This window comes from Stegodyphus dumicola, chromosome X1 (genome assembly GCF_044657685.1).
Source record: "Stegodyphus dumicola isolate Sdum_Otavi_A_Nest chromosome X1, ASM4465768v1".
NCBI lineage: Eukaryota > Metazoa > Arthropoda > Arachnida > Araneae > Eresidae > Stegodyphus > Stegodyphus dumicola.
Genome location: NC_140780.1, coordinates 117,104,320 through 117,125,329, shown reverse-complemented (window position 1 = coordinate 117,125,329; position 21,010 = coordinate 117,104,320). Strand labels below are relative to the sequence as shown.

Below are 21,010 nucleotides of genomic sequence, written 5' to 3'. Positions count from 1 at the left end.
GCGGCTTGAAGAGCCGGGAGATAATTTTATAATTTAGTGTTCTAAGCATACTTATTTACTTTATTCGTGATGTCCAGCAAAAATAAACAGGTGTCCAGCATTACGTATGCGTTTTAATTACGACGAGATCCCACATTATGCAGTCTCGCAAAAACTCACAAACTACGAATCACAATTAGTATTCATAGATTTTATAGCATAAACAATATTTATACGATCTTACCGGGTACACCTGTAAAATAGGCTTACCGGTAATATCCGGGGGTCTAAAGAGTTAATGCAGGTTTCAGTCATCATCTTAAAAAGTAAATTTAATATCCATTTCTGTCTAATTATACATATGAATGTGTACTCATATTATTTAAAGAAGCCGTGCGTTATTGTTAGTGTGAATAGCGATTAAACTCGCTCTTAAAAATCGTTGAGGAATTACTTACTAAAATTTGTGCGCGTGAAGATTTAAACATAGAATGCTGACGGTAGGACAAAATTATAAATTTTTCATTTTCGAAGTCTGGGTCCTCATTATTGACATTAGTATTTTCAGCATCTTCCAAGTTGAGTGGATCTTTTGCTTCACTCACTCTTATGATTGCAAACACAGATTAAACGCTGTCTGAAATGCGGCTGAGGATCTAATTGGTAAAATTTGTGTACATGAAGACTTAAACCTAGAATACTTACTGTCGGAAAAAATATGAAATTCTCATTTTCGAAGTCTGGGTACCCATTAATTCTATTTTATAAAGCAGCAGTTAATTTTCAAATTTCCGGGAATGAAATTAAATCTCATTCTCTGTGAATGTATAGCTTCAGTAAATATCTGGCATTTTAATCGTTTCTATGCATCTAAAAGATTATTCTGTGATGATAGTGACATTTCTAAACATTCATTGCTTGTTTAGTGTACGAATGTATATATATATATATATATATATATATGGATTTTCTTTTGTCTGTGTAAATTACATTGCAAAGGTATACAAAGAATAACAACAAATAAAAAAACAAATATTTATACAAAGACGAGAAACTTGTGCACAAACAGTTTTGATATATTAATTACTTTTGGAACTTTGCAGTTACAGGATAATCGTGCTAAACAATTTCCTATTCAAAGATAAATGCGCTAACGTTGCTTATTGGCCACTGTAGAATTAAATGATTATTCTTTAATACGCTATTCTTATTTTCAAAAGAAATAAAGTCAATATTTTTTTAAAGTGTATCATTCTATTTCGTCGTTTGTTTATTCAAATAATTAATAGTTTTTATGTTTTTAAACAACTTACCTCAGTCGGAAGGAGACTGTGACTAAAGTATGCCTTTTGGGGCTTTAACAAATAGGCGCATGTAACTTTCTGTAATGTATATTGTATGTATGTTGTAATGTAACGTATGTTGCTTTGTAACGGAAAAAATCCTTATTTTCTTTTGAGTAAAAATCTATAAATATCTAAAATGTGTTCAAACATTTTTTTTTTCTAAAATTCTGAAGAAAACAGAAGGAATATGGTACACAAGGTTAAATAAATATTGGTCTGGAAAGGTGGAGGTAGTAAACCCAGTATGCCACATTGAAGATGAAGAATATTAATGGAAACAGTACTCTAGATGTGCGATCAACAGTTAAGGCTCGTTTTACGCATGCTTTCTTTTCCATTTCTGCAGCACTTTCTTTATTATCTTCAAGCTGCACTTGATGTTTTTCTTCATCGCTTTTATAAAGCTCCAAAACTTGCTTATTTTTCTGAAACATACGGAAAATATTACATTTTAAGAAGGTATAATTTACATGTACAGTATAAAGAATTTAATTTATATGATATCTCTATATCACTATATCTTAAAAAGCAATAAATTAATTAAACATAATTGAGATAGATCGGAAATGATGCATATAAATACTTGTGAGAACAAGACTTATAGAATGCCCTATGGCTAATCATTTTTGTTTCATGATAGCTCTTGAAATACGGAGAGCATTTTGTTAAGACATTCAAAATTACCCAACTTCAAATATGACCAATTTTTTTTTCCAATTTTTTCCAACTTTCATTAGCCTAATGTACTTTATTACTTTCATAACTATTTGAAAGAGATGGACACTGAGTAGCCATTGTAGACGTTGACCACTACAACGGCCGGAAGTGATGGTTACTTTATTACGGAGGCACTAAATAGGTGGTCCAACCTTTAGTACGGCAGTCAGAGTAACTAACCCAAGGTTCGTACCGTCCTTAAAAGACCTTAAAAGTCCTTAGGTTTTTTTTGGAATCGATTTTTGGTCGTTAATTTTAATCATCTGAAATTTTTGTCTGTTTTTAGGACTGCCATTTTGAGTGTGAGTTAGCATTTTGGAGGGATATTTTTGGCGATTCACTGACAAATATGATGACAATGTTTAAGATATCTTTTGAATGGGTGAATGGGTTATAATTTGTTCCTATTTCTCAAATAAATGGTGGGATACTCGAGTTTCTGAGCAAGAAGTGAAATATAAGCATTTCGAAATTATTTTGTTTTTTCTAATGAAGATATCTTAAACAAATTTTCGCTTTTGGGGATGTAAATTCTTTCATTAAATGGTTTTAAATTTAGAAACTTCTCAACATTTTGGGGATTTTAAGATCAGTTTCTACAAAAAATTTTTAATTCTGAGATATGGGAATTTTTTTACGATATTTTTGAAACATTGTAACATTGACAAATTTCATTAAAATAATGGTAATATATTGAAATTATATTTAAAAATTAACATTAAAATAAAACATTTTTACTTTTTGCTGTGATAGTATAAAGTTCTATTTTGGCTACTTAATATACAATATTTTGAATCTGAAAAATAAACAAAGTGTAATGCTATAAAGCACAGTTTACGAAACAGTTTTTAGCAAAAGCAAAATAGCTACGTAATTAATTAAAAATTCTTTTTAATTTTTTCATGGTAACACAGTTTTTCCCATGTAATTGTTTCAGAATATGCATCAGTTTTCTCTATAAAATTAATTTTACACCTTTTTTTAAAAATATTTCGGGCTTTTTTATGTTACTGAATTGGTAGGGGTAATTTTTCTTTAGGATTTTAGACACCGCAACTTGAAAAGTTTAGAAGGTTTTGAAGGCAAGATTTATAGACTCACGATTTTAAAAGATTCCAGAAAAATGTCTCCATGGTATTAACACGTAATGGATGCATTTTACGGAAAGTTTGCCATGAATTCCTTACTTTTTATAGAACGTCTAGAAGAACAATGAAAACATAAAATTTGAATGTTTTACTTCTGATACTAGAATATTTTTCTTAACTTGTTTATATCCCCTTTATTTTCTCTACTTTTCACTAGACACAAGCATGGAAAATATCAGGAATGCTTCTAAACTTATCACATGAACAATCATTATAGAAAGGAATATTTTTATTAATAAAGAAATATGAAAACTGACAATTTAAAAGATGCATCTAATAATGCCTTAATCCATCATACACAGGGCTGGCGCTAGGTATTTTCCCGACTGATGCAATCTTTGTGGGTCCTAAATTCTGCTTCCAATACCTGCTCTAAATTCTAAAAGTTTTGTCGTTTCTCGATTTTGTTGCTTGGTGTGTCACTAAATTCTAAAAATTCTGCCCCACCAGCTCTGTAACCGGCCCTTACCATATATATTTCACATTTCTTCTGAATGTTCAGAAATAAAATTAGCAGCTTTTTCTATACATTCTAAATGCATTTAGATTTTTTTTAAAGTAACAGAAATCTTTAATTAAATAAAAAATTTTAAAATGAAAAGGAAACATGTTGAAGAAGGAAAATTATTCTTCAACAATAGGTACGGTTCTTATTATGTAAATTACCCAGTTGATTATAATTTCATCCTTTACTATAATTCCCCATTTTATATTACCCCATCACCAGAATGCAAATGGTTAGACAGTTTTTAAACTGCGGTTTTTGAAGCGTAAGATAGAGTGTGTTTCTGACCTCCGCTTGCTCGCTGCATTAGTTCCTGCCAGCTCTGATAATTTGTAATTATTCGTCTTTGCATTATCGCTCCCGACATTTGAATTCGTTATGGCAATAGAATTACTGAGCCAGCTTAAATTAAAATTAAATTGTATAGTCACACTTTTAGTTTAAATTTGACTGTTCTTGTTTAATCACATCACCACGAGCTGTAATTGATTTTGTTAGCATCAGAACATGCCTTTATGTTCTAAGTTATTTTTAAAAAAGAAGCTTATTTAAACCTTTGTCTAACTTTGTAGTTACTTTCAGACATAACGATAATTTGTTTCACGTCTGTCGGGGGTTTTGGACTACTTAACTTTTACTAGATCAAGTAAACCCTCATAGGCACACTGCGAAGAAAAAAAAAGGGGGGGCAGTTCTATATCTCCCGTTCTACTGGGCCGATTGACGAAATTGCGTTTTTCATGTCTCGAAAGCGCGACTTATAGTAGATTTATATATAGCATTGTTCTAACATAGGTATTATGACACAAAATGGGACTTTTTTTGAAATAACATAACAATTTTTTTTTCATATTTGGATTCTACGATTCAAATTATGCCTAAATATTAAATTTTGTAAAATTTGGGATTTACGGAGAAATTCACAAATTTATCTTGGCGACTTTTTTCAGTTTGCGCCAAGAATATTTCAGTTGGCCAACTTCTTAATATATGGCAACCCATTTTCCTTTCCCTTCCATTGTGAAGGACGGAAAAAAAGTCACATCGTTCTCCTTTCGAATAATTTAACAAAGTGCCTAAACCACATTTGATGTTGTTATCGCTTTCAACAAATATGCCAAATTTCAAAACGCGCCAGTATATAATTTCTCGTATATTTTCGGAAATTTTGAATAAAAAATTTTAATTTTCTGCAGGTATGCTTAAAATACATCTACTTTAAGGTGATGGTAAAAATTTTATAGCCTATAATTTAAAATGTTTTTCGAAAATTTAGAAAAAATATTTAAAAATACAAATTTAAAAAATAAATCATAAAAAATGGGCGAATTTTATTTGGAATGAACCTAAATTTCGAAATATGAAAGGAAAATTCAAATAAATTTAATTAAAAAAGAGAGATCAATAAATATATACCAAATTCAATTAACATTGAGGAGCTAAAATTTTGAGATTTTATTTTTAAATTACTCATGCGATTTTTAGAAAACTTGTCAGTTTGACGCAATTTGAGTGGTAGAATCGAAATATGGAAAAAAAAAATTGGCATGTCATTTCAGAAAAAGTCCGATTTTTGTGTCAAAATATTAGAACAATGCTATATATAAATCTAATACATATCTTAAATCGCGATTTCGAGACATGAAAAACGCATGTTTGAAAAGATGCTTAAAGAGAAGGAAATCTATATAAAATAGCCAAAATGTCTGGGAAACCTTCAAATGAAATAGACGCATAAGTATTTTGTTGAGTGTTGTTGCTGCAAAATACAAATGTTTTGTAGCTTTTAAATTGTAATTATCCTAATGTCGTTTAAGAATCAATGTCATAAATTACATGAATTTTAAAGTGTGAAATTTTATTAGATTGTGATTTTATTAGGGCTTTTTTTTAACAGATGTTGTTAAAAAGTAAATGAAATTTAATATTCGCCATGTAAATCCATAATGACTAAGTTATCTAACTACCTAATTTAATTACTTATAACTAACTGCTTACCCTTAAAAATTATCTCTGCATATTAAAGCGAGTTATTGCCTTTCATTAATCCTTACCGTGGTCACAAGATAAAGCACAAAAATGTAAAAATTCATCTAAAGCTTATTCTTTGCCTCTAGTGAGACTTAAAATAATACAAAACAACTTAACACCTCTAGTGCTTTAGTGCCTTATTGGAACCTTAAAGTATATTAACCGGGTTACAACCCCTGAAACTCTACACCAGGGTTTCTTAAACTGTGGGTCGCGACGGGACCTGCAGCAGGGGGTCGTCAAAAATTTAGCAGTTTTGATATTTCTTATTATAATAATTTTAGAATTAAGCGTTTCGACGCATTCTTTTTATAATATAAACGTTCATTTTCCTTGCTTTGCATGTTACGCTGTCATTTGGTCTGTTACTTATTTAAAATTTTCACATTATTCTATGTCCTAAAATTAGAAATTAAAGTTAATGACCTAAAACTGCAATAGTATATAACAGTACAAGTGAAAAAATTGGCAGTTTCATTCACGCGTGTGTCGGATTTCGGCAATACTTATGGGGGTCCTAGAAAATTTTTGTAACTATTATGGGGTCCTGGGGGTCACGAAAAACATCTCAATGTTAAAAAGGGGTCGCGACTAAAAAAAAAAGGGTAAGAAACCCTAAGTGTAAGAAACGAAGCTACGACAGTAACTGCGTCTGCTCAGGCAAACTCGATAAGGTTCGCTGTTACGGGTGCCCGCGTGTAGACGCTATCCCGGCATAATGGTTGCTCGATTTTCGATTCTTTGAGTGTTCTAATAGTTTATGAAACACATCGAAGAAAATGAAAGTTCAGAACAGTTCACAGTATGGGTGAGCATATAAATACGAGTCCGACAGAAACACACCTGCGGTGCAGGCCTTGAGGCGAAGGTAAGTGCGCATGATAAGCAATTGGCGTGTAGTGGATAAAAAGAAATGCCTTAGCTCGCAGAATTTGAGTCTCCCATGTGTTGCATTAACAAAATAGAAGTAGATAACATAAAATGACAGTAAACATAAATGCATAGAAAAAGAAAATAAGTACATTATGTACAGGTAAATATATGCAAACATCAGCAGCTGACCAGAAAAGCAATACAGTGGGAGATTGTGCATGGTATAATTAGGATGTCAAAAACTGAGTAAATGGGTATTAATAATAACAGTTAATTATCAAGATATCTGAGGACCGCCAGCAGCCGTTTTCTATTACTGTCAGAATTATAGTCATAATTTAGCACTGGTATCGTGCTATTGTTAACATTTGGTATATTAAAAAAAAATATCTGCGAGATTAGCAAAGTAAACACATAAAGTTGGTACTTAAAGCTCTTGGTGAATTTCCGAGTTTCTGAGGAACCATCGACAATTCACCGCTTGTCTGAGTAAGATATTCTGAAGTATTTGAAGTTTCTTTACATTAGTAAGTCTAGCATATCCCCAAACAAGGACAGACATATGAGAGGATGGGACCCAAAAGTGTCTTGTAAATGAGTAATTTGTTGTCAATAAGAAAGAACTGAGTTCCGGTCAATTAAATGAGTAAGTGTACGTTTACGGACACGGAACTGGGCTTAAATCTGTGTAATATGTGGGGTCCAGGTGAGTCGCTTATCCAAAATAATTCCAAGGTATCGGGCTTGCTTAGTCTACTGAATCAGGATATCATACATGTGGATGCAGTCTTCATTATCGATGTTTCTCCTTCGGGTGAACCAAACGGTCTCGGATTTATCCACATTGATATTTACTTTCCAGGCATTTAGCCAGGACTCAAGTGTGTGGATGATAACTGCGTCAGACAAAACCCAACCGAACTTTCAAAACTTGCCAACCGTGCCTACATCAGGCTTTTCATGTTTGTTCTAATCAGCAGTTCTCTCTCTAGGTGAGTAGCAGTGGTGACAACAGCCAGTCTTTTTGTTATGAATTATGCTGATTATGATATTACTTCTCATTTTAACTTATGCCGCTTGACATAAAATCTACCTGCTATCTACCAAACCTTTAGACTGAGAAAGTATGTGACAAAATGAGCCGTTAAAAAAAAATCAACATAAAGCTGTTTGTAAGACGTAAATAAAATTTTCTTCTTTCAAATATGTTCAACTATTATAAGTGTAAAATATTTAATTCTGTTTGATAAATTTGATAAAGTTTATTTTATTCTCAAACTTATTAATAATTATGTTAATTAATTTATCTGTAATAATAATGCATCCTACTTACGGATCTATTTTATTCTTAAGTTGGTATTACAAAAGTGAAGTTCGGGCATAGATAATGTTTTTAATTGAATTTACTCAGTTAACATTTGCACATAGGTCCTTAATTTTTTTTCATTAATGGTCCTTAAAAGTACTTAATTTCAGTGTGCAGAAATATGTACGAATCCTGTTAACCACTTTCCCGCCTGGGCAGCTGGACACAGACTTTACTTTTTAAAAATCTGATCCTAGACACGTGCTTCCAATTAATTACGATGCTAATTAAAACAAAATAAAGAATTTTATGAAAACAGTTTCAACATCGTAAAAATATGCAAGTGCTCTTAAGAAATAAAATCTAAACTTTTAAATGGTCCTCACAAACTAGTAAACTACTTATTGGGTTTTGATTAGTAAAATAGTAGCTTCATTTCAGTTTGTATAAAATTTGTAAGTATATGCTTAACAAATACTTTCAAAGCGTCAGTTGTAAATTTAATAACGAATGCAGTTTTAACCCAAGATGGTAATTGCTATAGAAATCAATGTTTGATTTGAATCTGCTCTTTAAATGTTTGCTGAAAAAAATCATATTTTAAATCCGTAGCAAGCATGAAAAAATTATCTAAAGCGGTAAAGTCGTTCTCGGATATTTCTGCGAATTATATACGTAAAGGCAGAGAATTTTTTAAAACCCACTAGTAAAGAATATGCCACTTATTGTTATGTTTTCTGCCTAAGGGAGTTTATAAAAGTTAGATTTTTTTAGTCCAAAGGAGTAATTTACCCTGAAGGACTATTAATTTCGTTTTGGCATTTTGCTTTTGTTCATTAGAAATGTCGGTTCACTTTTCAAATTGTTGCCACCAAATATTATCTCCCTGAGTTATATTTAAAGCAATTAAATAATGAAGAATCTCCATCAATGTATGTATGTTTCTCGCATTGGGATAAAACAACGGTACCTAGAGCCATTAAATTTTGAATAACGTAATCTTCTACCGAATATGGTCATCTGGTACAAAGTGAGCAATGGCAACACTGTACTGAAAAAAAAAAAAAAAAAAAAAAAAAAAAAAAAAATCTCCAGCGCGCGAGACTGTGTATCGGAAATTCTAAAACTTTGCTCATTTTAAAATTATTTTGCGATATTGATGTTGAATTTAATTTTATGGTTTGAGTGCAAATAACATGATATTTAATAAATAAAGGCAACACACAAAACGTTAAAGAAACGCTCCTTATTAATAATGGCGTAATGTAAAATCTGAAAGCTTCCAGTTTTTTTTTTTTTTTTTTTTATCGTACCATCCAGTGTTATAACCGTTTTCATAAAATTCTCTGTCTTACTTTAAAAGAATTTGTGATTGAAATTATATTCCTATGTTAAATATTTAAAGAAAGATAATCGTATGGTAAATATTTAAAGCCTGCGGGTACTTCTTTTGATCACTCTGTATATTGATAAAAATGAGGCTAGCTCTCAAATTTCGCATTACGGGTCATGAAACTTACGTTCGGAAACGGAAGTTCATGAGTCGTACATTCTTCAAGTCGTTATTTTTAATAATCTTTTTCCAGACATGCTTTAACAACTTCAACTGACAAATAAAATTTCTTTGAATATGTCCATATCCATAAAATTCTCTTTAGTCAACGATTTTAATTATGACCTCTTTCTCCCCTCAATCATTTAAAGAGATTTTTAATTTCAGTTTCTTATTCGCTTCTGATTTTCATTTTTGTTGGTAGATGGCGCTAACTGTTTCCCTGCCTTTCCTTGCCGAAGCTGGCAAAACAATTGCCCTACACCCCTTTGACCAACGCTAAAACGTCATTCCTTCTTCCCTCCTAAAACTCGAAAAATTGATATATATTTATTCGGTATTGATTGTTTTTTAACATGTGTTTATAAATTAAATCAGAAAAGGTGTAGAAAATGTTGGAAAACAACAAAGCTTAAATAAAAGATTTTTTTTTTTTTTTTTTTTTTTTTTAACGTAACTAAACAGTAGTCTAACAAAACTTTAGTAACACAGACAAGAAGTAAAACTTAACTAAAATTTTATTAGATGTTTCCAAATGAGTTTCATGAATAACTTAGTTTTAGACAACTTCATAGTTTACAACTTTAAATTAACACCCCCGTCCCCGCTACTGGCGAGTGTTTAAGCACTGAAGTATTTAAAGCAGCAAAAGAGAAAACAAAACTTTTATATCAATTTGGCTTTATTCAATAGGGGTACCTTACCATCTATCATACACAAAGCTTAGGATTCAGGTCAGCTAGGTAAGAGTTCTCAGTCCAGCAGGCTATACTGAGTAGTTGCCACAACCTAACTTATAAACCTGTTTAAACCCAAACTAATTTGCATTCTAAGGAAACCTAACGGGAGGGCTAGAAGATGCATATAAGAATTCTAAAAATAATGTGTTCAGCTAAAATAAACCTTATGCGCTATTTGAGATCAGGATTTCCATTTATGTGGACGATGATACTTGACGCCGTGCACGTACAGATATTATTTTTTATTGCAGCTTCTTCTGTTCTATAAGTTACTTCAAAACTTACTCGTAGAAAAGGATTAATGGGTAGTTTGTGTTCGAATTCTGAAGCAAGATTTTTTAGTGCATTTTCGTATAAATTATAATTAAGAATGTTTTATAATTATTTAAATACGTAAAATAAACTAACAATTATGAAAAAAATTTCAGAAATAGAATAATAAGGGCAAATATGATATTTTGACATTTACATTATATTCACGAAAACTTAGAAAAATACCTTAAAATTCGCGGAGCTGCAAATTTACAACCCTACCTATATTCACCAAAGTTTTACTTACCATGTTTCTTTACATAATTCTTAATCACTCAAATTAGTATTGCAGTTAGCGTAAAGTGATGTAAAAAATGTATAGCTGATTCTTATAGAACTAGTCAAGTGAAAATTATACCGTTCTTCATTTTTTGATTTAGTCTTCATGATGTCATATGAACTTATTTCAACACTTTGCATGGATACCCTGTGAAAATTCCTTTGGAAGCACTCCTGCACCGCGGTTTTCAGTGCTTCTTAAATATTTGTCTTCCATTCCCTCTGCCACTTGTCAGAATGCATGAAATTCACTTCTAATGGGATGTTTCAGATATTCAGATTTCATAGCATGATTATTGTGTTAAACAGACAATATGCGTTCTCGTACTCTTGGTCCAAGGGCACATACTAATCACCGTACTGCGCTTTTATCCTAGGATGAATTGCAATTGATTTAACACCTTCGTTACTTGAAACCGTATCATAAATTTGCTATTCAAACGCGGTGCATATCGACAATGGGGAAGCAGTCTTTACACTGAGATGTTTAAAGATAACTCCTGGCAACTTATAAATTAATAGTACAACTTCGCAAGATTCTATTGAACTTTTATGGTTTTTATTTTGAATTCCTACCTATTAAAGCCAATTTTAAAGTTCTGCAATCTGTGTTCTGCATAGATTGATGAAGGCTATTGTCCGAGCCAGCGGAAGTCTACGTGTTCTTGAATGTACATTAAAGAGTTAAGTTAAAAAGCAATACACTTTTGATATCGTGATATTGTAATATATTGAGGAATTTATCATTTATAGTACCTACAATTAACTAGAAAACTGTAATCCTTATATCAGTTGAATTCTCATCAAAAAGATATAATATTACATGAGTTTATCAAATATTTCTTCCATTAAATACAAATTTAAAATGAAATCAATTCATGATCTATAAAATTGTGGATGCTAGATAAATAAAAATTTGTTGAACTATTTACTCACTCCAATGCTTTTGAGTCCATTCTTTGTTTCATTGCGTTTGCTTTTCCATCTGGATAAGTAGTTAACCAACGTGAATTCTAGTAAAGCTCCAAAAACCATAACAGAGCAAGCTCCAATCCAGACATCAATTGCTTTCACGTAAGACACTGGAGGTAGCTGAGTCCGAACTCCTGAGGCAACAGTAGTTAAAGTTAGCAAAGTTGTCACTCCCAGAGTTACCCTTGCAGGAGTTGCATCTACATGCAGCCAGAATGATACCCAAGAAATCGTGACAATCAAAAATGTTGGAAGGTACGTTTGAACTAAATGGTATCCATTTTGCCGAACAAAAACAAAGCTTACATTTAGGAAACTGAAAGAACCTGCGAAATAAACAAATAGTTTTTTTAGATAAATTAGAAATTTTGGTAACGAAACAAATATGATAAAATTATTATTTTCATAATTGTTGCCTTCTTTGAATGTATGTAATATTCAGCAAAGCATAATTTTTAAGATATATTTTATGAAGCCAAAACGTAGTTGCATGAAATATGTGTTTCAAAGAAAGAGCTTTCAATACCAATAACATTTTGTCACTCTTCGTTTCACTGTATAGAAAAATTCTATATTGCAATTTACAGAACACTCAACGTGTTTTTTGATCCGATGAACTGACAACCACGAAATCTGAATCTAATTTTCACTTTCCATGTTCCGATAAGGTGGTCTAAGAAGATTTTTTTTCCCATAGCTTTTGGAATGTGCAATTTTACTATCACAGCTTTGTAAAAATTTCTTATTTGTATTTTGCTCTTAATTTAACTCTCGTTTTATAAATTTTGTTTCCTAAAATTAGAGATTAGTTTAATTACATTCAGCAGCCTTTATTAACATTATTATTAAAACTACTAAGAAATCGATAAATAAGCTAATTATGAGAGTTTTGATTAGTCTGGTCATTAATCGGAATAAATTCTTAAACCGGTCGTAGATTTCAGATAAAATCGGTACATATGCAGTTGTGTGGGTCAAAATGTGCGGCTAGTTGATCCTACTTTTATTCTAAAGTTCATTCCAAGGCTTTTCCTGTTTAATCGTTTAAGAACAGAATTGAAAATTAAATTAGTTTTACGTTACGTTAGTCTTCTAAGTTTTTTTTTTTTTTTTTTTAATTTAACTTACTTTGAACGAAAATATTTCATTTCTTGAAAGAAATAAAACCAGATGACTAAGCCAATGCTACTGCATCTTTCTTGTTCTTTCATTTAAACTTTACTTTTAACCAAAATATTTCACTATCGATATATATGGTTGCTACTGCTTTGATGTATATTATAATATATCCTCTTTTGCATAGCCAAACAGCAGAAAAATGCAATTCATGAAACATAAATAGTATGATATTATGACATTTGAAGCCAGAAAGATTTAACTGAATAATTGACTGAAATTTGAGCCTATTTTCATTGGTTCATGCTGTAACGTCTTAAACTATTTTATCGACCCTCACGAAGTTCTCAGAAAAGGAATGACCACCTCGAAAGTTCCCATGGACAGAGTATTTCTCTGCGAATTCTCGGAAAGAGGAAGTGATCAGCAGTCACAAAACAATCTCAGCTTTTTGTTCCTCTCATAGTTGTTCGAAAGGAGAAATTGTTCAGTTCCATCAGTTTATAGTTTATCATTTATTATTTATCAGTTTATAGGTTCAGTGTCTCAGACCACCCGGTTTGAGACCCCCAGTTGGAATCGAAAAGTTCCGACGGACTTTTTCCCAGGCTGTCTTCATCATATCCAGTTTTTAATCAAAGTGCTGTCGCCAATCAAGAGGTGCTTCTAAAAATTACGGACAAATAAGGATCCTGGAAGTTTTTCCGCCCAGGACAACTTGAACAAAATCATGGAACGCAGTTCCAGAGAGAGAAAAAAATGAGAGTTAGTTGCAGTAAGTAGAGAGAGAAACCTTCTCTCGGTTTTTTTCCAGCTCGGCCACGAGCAAATTTTTGCTTCGCTCTGCGTAGAGCGATACTAATATGTCTGCATGAGATACAGCGAGGTAGCCGGGTTCGCCGCTACCTTACGAAGAGCATCCTGCTCGAACACAGCTCAGTCCGGCAACCACCGGCTTAGAGATTTGATTTATTCAAGACAGCCTCATCTTGAATTATTTCTAAACAAGAACTTTCATCTAAACAGGAACTTATTCACCCTACTGTGAGAACAATATTTTATAAGTTTATTTATTTTTTATTTTTTTGCATATAGTCTAGGAAGAACCGAAGTAAAAACGGTTACGCTACCCCTTGTCTTTCGAATTCGTCACAATACACTTAAGAAACGGGACGTTATTTGACATCAAAAACAAGTTCCATTTCCTTGGATACAATTTATTGATATCCGAGAAAAGTATTTTACAAGATCTAATGCTGTTTCTAACAAGGAAAGCTACCGGATTTCCTGAAGACAATACCATTAATTTTCAGGAATGATCAAGCATGCAAACAAAACAACACATGCGAAGTGTAGAATTTCACGCTGTTTCCTAGTCCCAGAACAGAGCGTATAAAACGGCGCGTACGTCCACCGAATTTGCAAACATAATGTGTCTTTGAGGTCTGAGACATTCTACTGCCAATAGAGATCCCGTGTCTCATCATAAAATTGTACATATCGTACACGTATGTCACTCTGTTGTATGGAAATATGGTTGACGGAGGCAAGACAGTAAGGTAAGTTTATTGCTTGCTTTCGAGAAAGTAATGATGTCTGGGTTTACCAGATAGGAAGAGGGACATCACACACAGTAAAATTTATATCTGGATAGAAAGACATGTTTGAGGTGGTTGTTGCTTATTTCTCACTCCATTCGGCAGAAAGGTGTGCAGTGGTAGTCAGTGGCAGTTGAGATGTGGAAGGCCAATACAGCCTAATAATACAATCTTAATAATATAATTATTGTTTTATTTATTGCCAATACATTTTGTTGCGTTATCGGAAGAACGTTTTTTCAAATTTTTTGCTACACTAGAACCATCGTTAGCAATAGTGGTGAAGGAAATATGTGCTGGATATAAAACTAGAATAGCTGCTTCTTCTTAGCTCATTGTTTTAAAAATGTTTCTTAACCCATTTTCTTAACTTTCACTTTAAATGTCGGTAATGAATTGTGAGTCCGATGGCATGTACCTTCTTCAATTTGATATACTGGCGAATCCGATCCAGTGTGTATTCCATTGTATCATTTGTCTTAAGAGCCGTAACAGTTGTCTCACTTTATTCTGTATAGTTTTGTATTTTCAGGCACCTGCTGTTAGGAATGTTTGCTACTCCGACAAGGTAAACAACTTCCGTACAAAGCAATTGCCAGTATCCGTTGGAAGCTTGTCGTCTGTTGACTGATTCCGCGCCACTTCAATCAGTTATATTTGCTATTTTCTTTTGTGCTGCAAAAGAGTTCAAGTAATAGTAAGTTTGTGCTGCACAATAGTAAGTCGCCATTTAGTATACACATTCCATACATTAATATAGTAATAGAGAAGCACTTTTGCGTGTGCAACTTTTTTCGGCTGCTACATCTTTCAAATAATTTAGAAAAATATTTAAAACTGAAACTGTCGCATTTAAAATCGCCGAAACACAAATGTAGTCTTATTTTCTTCTAGTTGCAGAAGAAGGGGATTAGAAAAACTGCTTAAATAATTTCATGAAAGTAATCCAATAACCTGAAAGAGAGATTATATTGCTTTCATAAAGTTAGGAAATCTTGTTAACATATTTAACAGGGCAAGAAAAGGTGCTTGAGTAATACTTTGATAGGTAAACACAAGAAACAATCAAGAAAAATAAAGAAAAGAAGGAATTTCTAAAATGTATGCTTGAGACCCTTCTCTGTTACTCAAATGCTCCACTAGTAACTGAGTGGATAAGACAAATGAATACTGGTAGTTCGACCCAAGCTCGAAGCCAGGAAAGCGGGTTGGCTGCATGGGTGTTTTTTGTAGTTTCTCGCTGTGTAACTGGAGACATTTTCCTAGCATCCCTTCTCTAAGATATCCGTTGTGTGCTTTGCCATATTCAAATAACCTTACGTAATCTGTTGTTCAAGTATTTCGTTGATTTGTGAGATCCGCGTTTAAGAATTAGTATCATAATTCATTGGAAAATATTTAAAGAGATTTCTAGTGCGTTACCCGTATCTATTTCTCTTTTAAAAGCTCCAGGAGGCTGTGGTATCATGTCAAATTCAGGTAGCTCAATATCGTTTTCTATAGTAATTGGATTCTCATCTTTCCACTTAAATAGTACTTGATCTGTAGTTTGAGCATCTGCAAAACAGAATATAAACAAAACCATAGTTTATAAATTGTAATATATTATTTTACAAGAGATACTTAATGAAGTATAAGAACTTACAAGAGCCAAGTACTACCCAACATCTTTGCGCATCCAGTGGATACTGACGGAATGTCATGTGACATGATAAACGAAGTGTCAACCTGTGTAAAAAGAAATGTGCATATAAAATTGTATCAGAGAATGTATTACTGTTTCATAATACTAAAAAAATATCGACTGAAAATTTTGTAGCATTACTTAGAAAGTGCAATTCTGTATTCAAAATCCCGTACTTCTCAGTGTATTAAATATACAATAATAGAAAATATATTAGTTGTAATTATTGACATATTTACAAATTTTATTAGTAGTTTAGTCAATAATATTAAATACTTACTGTCTGTTCTGAACTCCTTCCATTCAAAGTTATACTAATAAAATTTCAAGAAACATTTTCAAGTGCGTAGAAACGGTAAATCTGTTGAAGCAGAAAACACGGAAAATGTGCATTGCCGTCGCTAGGATTCAAACTCCGGATCTCCCGACTGCTAAGCAGACTTGCTTTTCATATATACCAAGAAGGAAGGGTAAGGACAGAGAATATCTCACATTCTCCTCACTTAAAGGTTAACTTGAGAGATAGGTTCCCAGTCGCCAAATCCTGGTGCTGACGAATTATCATGCATGACATTTTGGTTCTCGCGCCAATGTAGAGTTTAATAGAACTTTCGGAGACAGGAAACATTATAAATCCGCTAAGCTCTACCGGGCTTCAGACCTCCTGATTGCTAGCCGGGCATGATGCCAATTGCGCCAAGAAGGCACGCGGTACAGAGGGAGAAAACACCTCATATTATTATTTTTTATCCATTAACAGGCTAGTTAAACTAGTTTAAAGCTTTACTTCCAGGTGTCTTAAAATAAATAAAAAATGTAAACATTATTGTTAAGCTTTCTCCTGCACTAATTATCAATTGGCGTTTCCTCACCCAGAAATTTAAGCGATCTCAAGTCTTTCCTGGGAAATGCGCTCCACTATACCGTGCTTGGGATTTAGAGGGATCTTCCATAAGTTTTACCTAAGAAGGCACTGTGGGCCTATGAGTAGGAAAAATAAACAAAACTATGCCAATCATCGCAAATCGTATTTTCACAACAAAATGATTTGAAGACTATTTTACAGGGCAAAACTTTGACACTTTAATCACAAATTTTTTTATTTCAAAATTTTTTACTTTTTCTAGTAATATTTGTAAATATTAGCTATCAACTGAAAAGTGTACCTCAAAATATTATTCATTAAACTAAGAATAAAATGTGTAAATTTGTCAATAAACACATACATTTTTCTCTCCAGAAAATGTGTATTGATTGAGAGAGTTTTCATTAAGAATAGCATTATTCATAAAGAATATATGAAATAAAAGAAATAATTTAAACAATTCACAACAAGAAATACTTTATATTGAATTCAGAAAGCCTCCTTAAACTTTGCGATTACAGATAGTTAGGCAATTTTTAAGATGAAACAAATTTTGTGCAAATATTAGTCAATTTAGGTGCCTTTAGTCAAACAAATGGCAATTTAGGAAAGCTGGGGAGCGCTTACGTAATATTTAAATTTTTATTAAGCCTTCAGTGATTATCATTTTAAACAATAAATACTTTAAACATTTAATTAGGAAGGACAAAGTATTTTTTTTAAATTTAAAAGCATTATGAAAGATTTAAAAATGAAGAAATTACTTATTTTATTTGTAAATTTTAAGACTTATTTTCAACATAAAATTTTGCATACAATTTTTTTTGAATATTCGTTATATGTACTTAATATAGATTTTGAGCGTAATGTTCTTAAAAGTTTTAAACGTAACATCTTTACTAATCTTAAATGCAATAAAAATAATAAAATATAAGTTTTGCATTTTCGGCTAGTGAATGGTATGTATGGTTGTCAGGTAATTAGTAATAATTTTCTAATTAGTATCTAGACTCGCATGGTCTCGTTCAAAATATAAAGCATTTTGAGTACTTGATCATACGTAAGTGCTGGCATACAAATATACACGGAATTTAGAATTCATTTCAGAGTATCAGAAAAATTAACTGGTTTGATGGAATTCCCATGAAAGAGTCTGGTTCCAGTTGGGACAGAACTTTTCAGGCTATTTCACGATGTTCCAACTAATATTAGCGCGAAGACATTCATAAAAATTAGGAGAGTGATAATTTTGTTCACTCACTGATTATATGGCTAGGCGCAAACTTCCGTTAAAGAATGAGCATGCCCAAAACCTAAATGCTGAAGAAACCTAAAATGGCAATAGGAATCAGGGTAACGTAAGTAAATTTGCAATGTTACTGTTTCAGAAATTAAACAGGACTTTTTTTTTATCGCTGTGTAAGAGAAAATGACGAAAAGAAGCATATAACTGCTTAAGAGCAGAAAATATAAGAATGCGCCAGCGACATCTAATGACCAGAAATGAACAGAAGGGAATTTGTGTTGCACCGCCAAGACGGGGAAGTGAAGTGGTCAGTGACTCTGACTGCCGTACCGAAGGGCCCAGGTTCGAATCTCGGAGAAGGTATGGCTGTAATTTGTCCGTCCTTTCATAGGAGGCAACGATGGCACATTTACTAGGTGTCTCTGTAATAAAGAAACCACCGCTTCTTTCCTTAGTAGTGACCAAATGCCTATGAACGGCTAAAACCTGACACTGGAAGGAAAAAAAGAGAATTTGTGTTGCCCATAAAATATAGGCACCTTAAAAAAAAAAAAAAATTTTCCTCGTCATTTTCACACTGACAGCAGAGGAAGGTTCTGACGTTACATTGATTCTTGTTGCTTATTATTGGTTTCGTTTGCATTTAATTAAATTATATTTTAATTTTAAGGTTGAGGAAAAAGTAGCAAACGCGGCAACTGAAAAAAACCATCACTAAAGAACGCAATAATTGTACTGTGGAAACTTAAAAGGGAATAATGCTTAAAAAGGAATTTATTTAGGGTATTGGTTGATTCTATGCATGGAAGGAACGATACAAACGTCAGCCCAGAGTGATTTTACATCATAAGAAATCATATTAAGGAACAAAAATATGTCAAAACATTTTTCTCCATGGTTTCCCTAATTAGTTAGTTTTAAAACTACTATAAAAACATTGCTTTATTTAATATTGAGACTACAAAGTGCTCTTATACACCGGAAAAACTAATCCCCATCAAAACATTTTCATTGACACTCACGTTCAGTCACTTGTAAATTTACAGCATTTTAGGTAATGTAATTTTATATTGCGTTTTATCGAAACGTTTTCAGAGATAAAAACATTTCATTCAGATTTCGTACTTGCAGTATCTTTCGCTCACCAGTGTTTATGAAATATGCATGACAGTAATGAAAGTTTATTGTGCACACTGAATAAAAAGAGTTTTTGTGCACTAAATTCCGAGCAAAAAATAATTATATTTTTGTTAAAACTATGGAAAAGAATTAGATTTATATTTTCTTCTTCTTTTTCTACACTGCATAAAAAGACACAAGTGTGACTTCAAAGTGATAGTAAGTTTGAAACAATTCAAGAAATGTTTTCAATAAAGATTGATAATAAAGTTTCAATAAAGTTTCAATAAAGATTGATAATAAAGTTTCAATAAAGTTTCAATAAAGATTTTAGACGTAAATCGCGTTTTAAGAATTGGAAAAGTGCTATAAATTAGTTAATAAGTAAGAAAAAATGCTTCGTGCTAGTTCTAAAGGTATATCGATGGCATTTATAGGACGAATGAATAAGAAAAATTGCTTTATGAAATCCTTTATCCAGGACTTAATTTAATTTGATATAAACAGAATCATCATACATCTGACATTTTGATGATAATACTAGTAAAAGTATTTTGTGATAAACATCCTTTCTTTATTCTAAACATTACCTCATGCTATAGAGTACTGTTCCATTTGGTGACAGTCTTACCAGTTTGTTAGGAACAGTTACCGTGTGAAATTTTGCTGCTTTCAGATTTCTGAAAAATAAGTCTGGTTGCCATATATTTTCTATAACGCCTTGACCATTCAAAGTAACGACATGATTTATTCCATATCGTGATAATCCCAATCTTGGATCGTACCATGATTGCCTCAAGTAAATGTCCATACCGAATTCCTAGAAAATAAACAAAATTATACATTTATATGACATACACATTTATTGCCGATAAACAATAGTATTCTGTAATAAAACTTTCATAACCAATCTGATAAAGTGACGTGCTTTCTACACCTGGTCTTATGAATTATAATACTTTTTACAGCAAATTGAATTAAATGGAAGAACATCGTTTCTCAGTGAGATCTAAAAAAAGTACGATTTCTAATAAAGAACCCTGCAGCAATATCACGTTTGTCATTTATTTTAAACACACTTTTTCTTCTTCTTCTAGCGGACTGAAGAGGATCATTTAACAACAACAAAGCTTATTAAAGTTGTCTGCCGGTAAGGGATACATTTGTGGCGGATTTCTGAGGGAGACTGCTCCGTATTTGCGTTACGCGTAAGGAAAACTACGAAAACCTCACGCAATTAGCCCCCACTTCACGCAATAAGCCGAGGAGGAATTACTACTATTTTATAGTTTTAACTATTCAGCTTTTCTTGCGCGAAATCATAATATTTTAAATGTTTTGTTATTCATACGTGTTTTGTACAGTTAAATTTTTTCATACTGGCGTATTGCAATGTATGCAGTCTCTCTTGCAATGTATGCGTATTGCAATGTATACTCTCTCTCTCTCTCTCTCTCTCTATATATATATATATATATACTTCTTACTTTTACAGTTTTTACGATTTCTTTTGCGTACAAGAGTGATTCTTAATAAAAATGTGGAGTTATCTTTCTTTTTATTTTCTTAGTCTTCTTTTCTCTCGGGAAAATTCCTTGCGCTCTACTTGTTTTGTTCTGTTA

The 21,010-nt window shown here is 32.3% G+C and overlaps 1 protein-coding gene across 3 annotated transcripts in view; it reads right to left on the bottom strand.

Moving 5' to 3' along the window:
* Nucleotides 1-1,000: 1,000 nt before the first annotated feature.
* Nucleotides 1,001-21,010, bottom strand: part of LOC118184573 (glycine receptor subunit alpha-2-like) — a 145,398-nt gene continuing 125,388 nt past the window's right edge. For all 3 annotated transcript variants that reach the window (XM_035354273.2, XM_035354274.2, XM_035354275.2), the window contains 5 exons: nt 19,979-20,208; nt 16,120-16,202; nt 15,897-16,031; nt 11,725-12,086; nt 1,001-1,750 (listed from right to left, as the gene is read on the bottom strand). In XM_035354273.2, the coding sequence (XP_035210164.1) occupies nt 1,526-1,750; nt 11,725-12,086; nt 15,897-16,031; nt 16,120-16,202; nt 19,979-20,208 (1,035 nt within the window). In that variant the 3' untranslated portion in view covers nt 1,001-1,525. The remainder of the gene's footprint in view (nt 1,751-11,724; nt 12,087-15,896; nt 16,032-16,119; nt 16,203-19,978; nt 20,209-21,010) is intronic.